This window comes from Cynoglossus semilaevis, chromosome 17, assembly GCF_000523025.1.
Source record: "Cynoglossus semilaevis isolate Cse_v1.0 chromosome 17, Cse_v1.0, whole genome shotgun sequence".
In the NCBI taxonomy this organism is placed as follows: Eukaryota; Metazoa; Chordata; class Actinopteri; order Pleuronectiformes; family Cynoglossidae; genus Cynoglossus; species Cynoglossus semilaevis.
The window spans coordinates 15,292,635-15,294,952 of record NC_024323.1 but is presented as its reverse complement, the minus strand read 5'-3'; the positions used below and the strand labels follow the sequence as shown (position 1 = coordinate 15,294,952).

Below are 2,318 nucleotides of genomic sequence, written 5' to 3'. Positions count from 1 at the left end.
GTAGCGGGGACTGTCCGGTGGGAAGGGGGAAGGGTTGGGCCCGTTAGCCGTAGCCACCGGAGCTAAGGTGCAAACAAAGAAAAAGACGGAGACGAATATTAGCTGACGTGTTTGGACAATGAAAAAAAAAAAAGAAAAAGTTCTAAAAACCTAGAGAAACACCTTGTTGGATTTATTATGAAGTTATTACGATGTTTTAGTGTCTGTTAGCATCAAGCACGCAGCTCCACTGCCTCGACTATAGGGGGAGCTAAGTACACCTGTAATGTTTGACCTGCGATCAGTGATGACTGATGTTCTACGTCTTTTAACTTTCCGAGCAAATCTGTATCCTGTGAGTTGCAATGCTGCCACCTACTGGGCTTATCTTACACTAATAGATATGAAGGAAGGGAGAAAAATACAAAAAAATAAGAAGGTAAAAACTTGTAGTCAGGACCAAATTTAAGTCAAAAAAACGCAGCTAACATCAACAATAAAACCTATACCATACATGTGATCGTGTATTTGTAGTAAAACGTAGTGAAATAAAGACAGAAAATATAAAGTGACTGTGAATATTTTCTGGTTTCGTTGACAATAAACAGAATATTTGTGGTTTGTGGACAAGACAAAACCATTCAGGGACAGTGTCACTCTGAGGTTTTGTTGGGGGGGGGGCGCTCATGAAGACAACAATGAACAGATTAATTTGATCCAGTTTAACAAGAAAATGACATTTGTGGTGGTTACTCACTCTGGGACACACGGACCAGCTCGGCCACGTTCCACACCCCCGAAGTCACAAAGCAGTCCTGGAAACTCAAGTGGCCTGAGAGAGAGATCAAATCGTGGGTCAGGTTACGGGTGTGTGTACACACACACACACAATACACACGTTGGACAACATGTGTTTTCAGGGACAGAACCGATCTGAGGTTTGGACCCGTCCGTGCCGTTCACTCAGACTCAGACTGACAAATGTGTGGAAACAGGCAGAAAAACGTCCACGTGGAGACGTCCACCTGACACTGTGCAATGCATTATGGTCCCTCTGTGTGCACTTTCTGTGATTACATCCCCAGACTACTATTTGTCTTTAATCCTTGAAGGGAAAAAATATAAAAAATAATTCCCTGATCAGAACGAACAGTGGAAAACTGAGTGAATTCTCACTGTCAATAGAACTAAGTTTTAGTCAAAGGAAGATCGTAATTATTTCGTTAACGTAGAGTCTTGTTCTCACTAACGTCAGGACTGAAATAGTTCCACCAGACATGTTCCAGTCACTAATTAACCATTTATTGTTTATTCTACTGCTGCGTCTCCATCAAAGGTCCCGCCCCCTAGCTAACACGCAGAGCTCTGATTGGCTCTCGCCCTCATTAGTTCACATGATGAGATCAGCTCTGATTGGACTTCTGTCCCTGCCAGAGTTAGTTGTCGTTGACGTTTAGCGCCACCTGACTTCCTGTTTAGTTAAGGTTACAAATCGATGTTACACTAATCTGACGAAGGGGAGACGTGTGTGTGTGTGTGTGTGTGTGTGTTCATGAACAGTCGTTCTGGCTTCACAAACATGACACTGATGAAGACCAGACTGGAGAAAAGTTGTTTTCACTCTATTGTAAATAATTTGATTTCATCCAGGGAGACTTTCATCTTCCTTTATCCTGGATCAACTCTGACTCCTTTCCTCCTTCATTTCATCCCTCCTTAATCACCTCGATCATTCCTCTTCTCCTTCTCCCTCTCTTTTTAACCCAATCCGTTGTTTTCCTCCTGTTCTTCATCTCTCCTCCTCCTCCTCCTTTCCGTCCCGGGCCGGGGTTAACCACAGCGAGGACAGCGTATGAGGTCAGAGCTGCGCTCCGCTCAGCAGCGGCCATGTGGTTCCCATCTTCCAATAACGTCAGTGTGATTTATGAGTGGCCCGCCACAACCCCAACGCTACAGTACCATCAGCTCTGCTTACCATAATAAACTCAGAGCCACACACACACACAGAGGCCAGTTGGGGAGTGGAGGGGGGTGGGGGTGTATATACTGTACGCAGACGTGTGTTAGCGTCTCCTCAGCTCCGACTGCATGTGGACTCAGGTATGTAAAACATTTTTACACTCTTGTCCGAGTGCGTCGGGGGCAGAGTCGTAAAACTCACCGTTTGGCGGGGGCTTGACGTCTGTTTCCCCCTGCTGGTTTGAGTTGTCTGATTGTCCTGATTGTTCTGGAAGACAGAAAAAAAACACACAGAGCGAGAGACGGTCAGTCAGGTGGACGAGTGTCTGGACGAGCGACAACATCAGCTCCAGAACTCTCCCGGAACTAACTGGGAAAAT

At 45.4% G+C, this 2,318-nt stretch overlaps 1 protein-coding gene across 14 annotated transcripts in view; it reads right to left on the bottom strand.

Annotated features, from left to right (window-relative positions):
* nfixb (nuclear factor I/Xb) overlaps window positions 1–2,318 on the bottom strand; it is a 153,376-nt gene that overhangs the window by 26,163 nt on the left and 124,895 nt on the right. For all 14 annotated transcript variants that reach the window (XM_017040351.2, XM_008330640.3, XM_008330641.3 and 11 more), the window contains 2 exons: window positions 2,141–2,206; window positions 737–811 (listed from right to left, as the gene is read on the bottom strand). In XM_017040351.2, coding sequence (XP_016895840.1) covers window positions 737–811; window positions 2,141–2,206 — 141 coding nt within the window. The remainder of the gene's footprint in view (window positions 1–736; window positions 812–2,140; window positions 2,207–2,318) is intronic.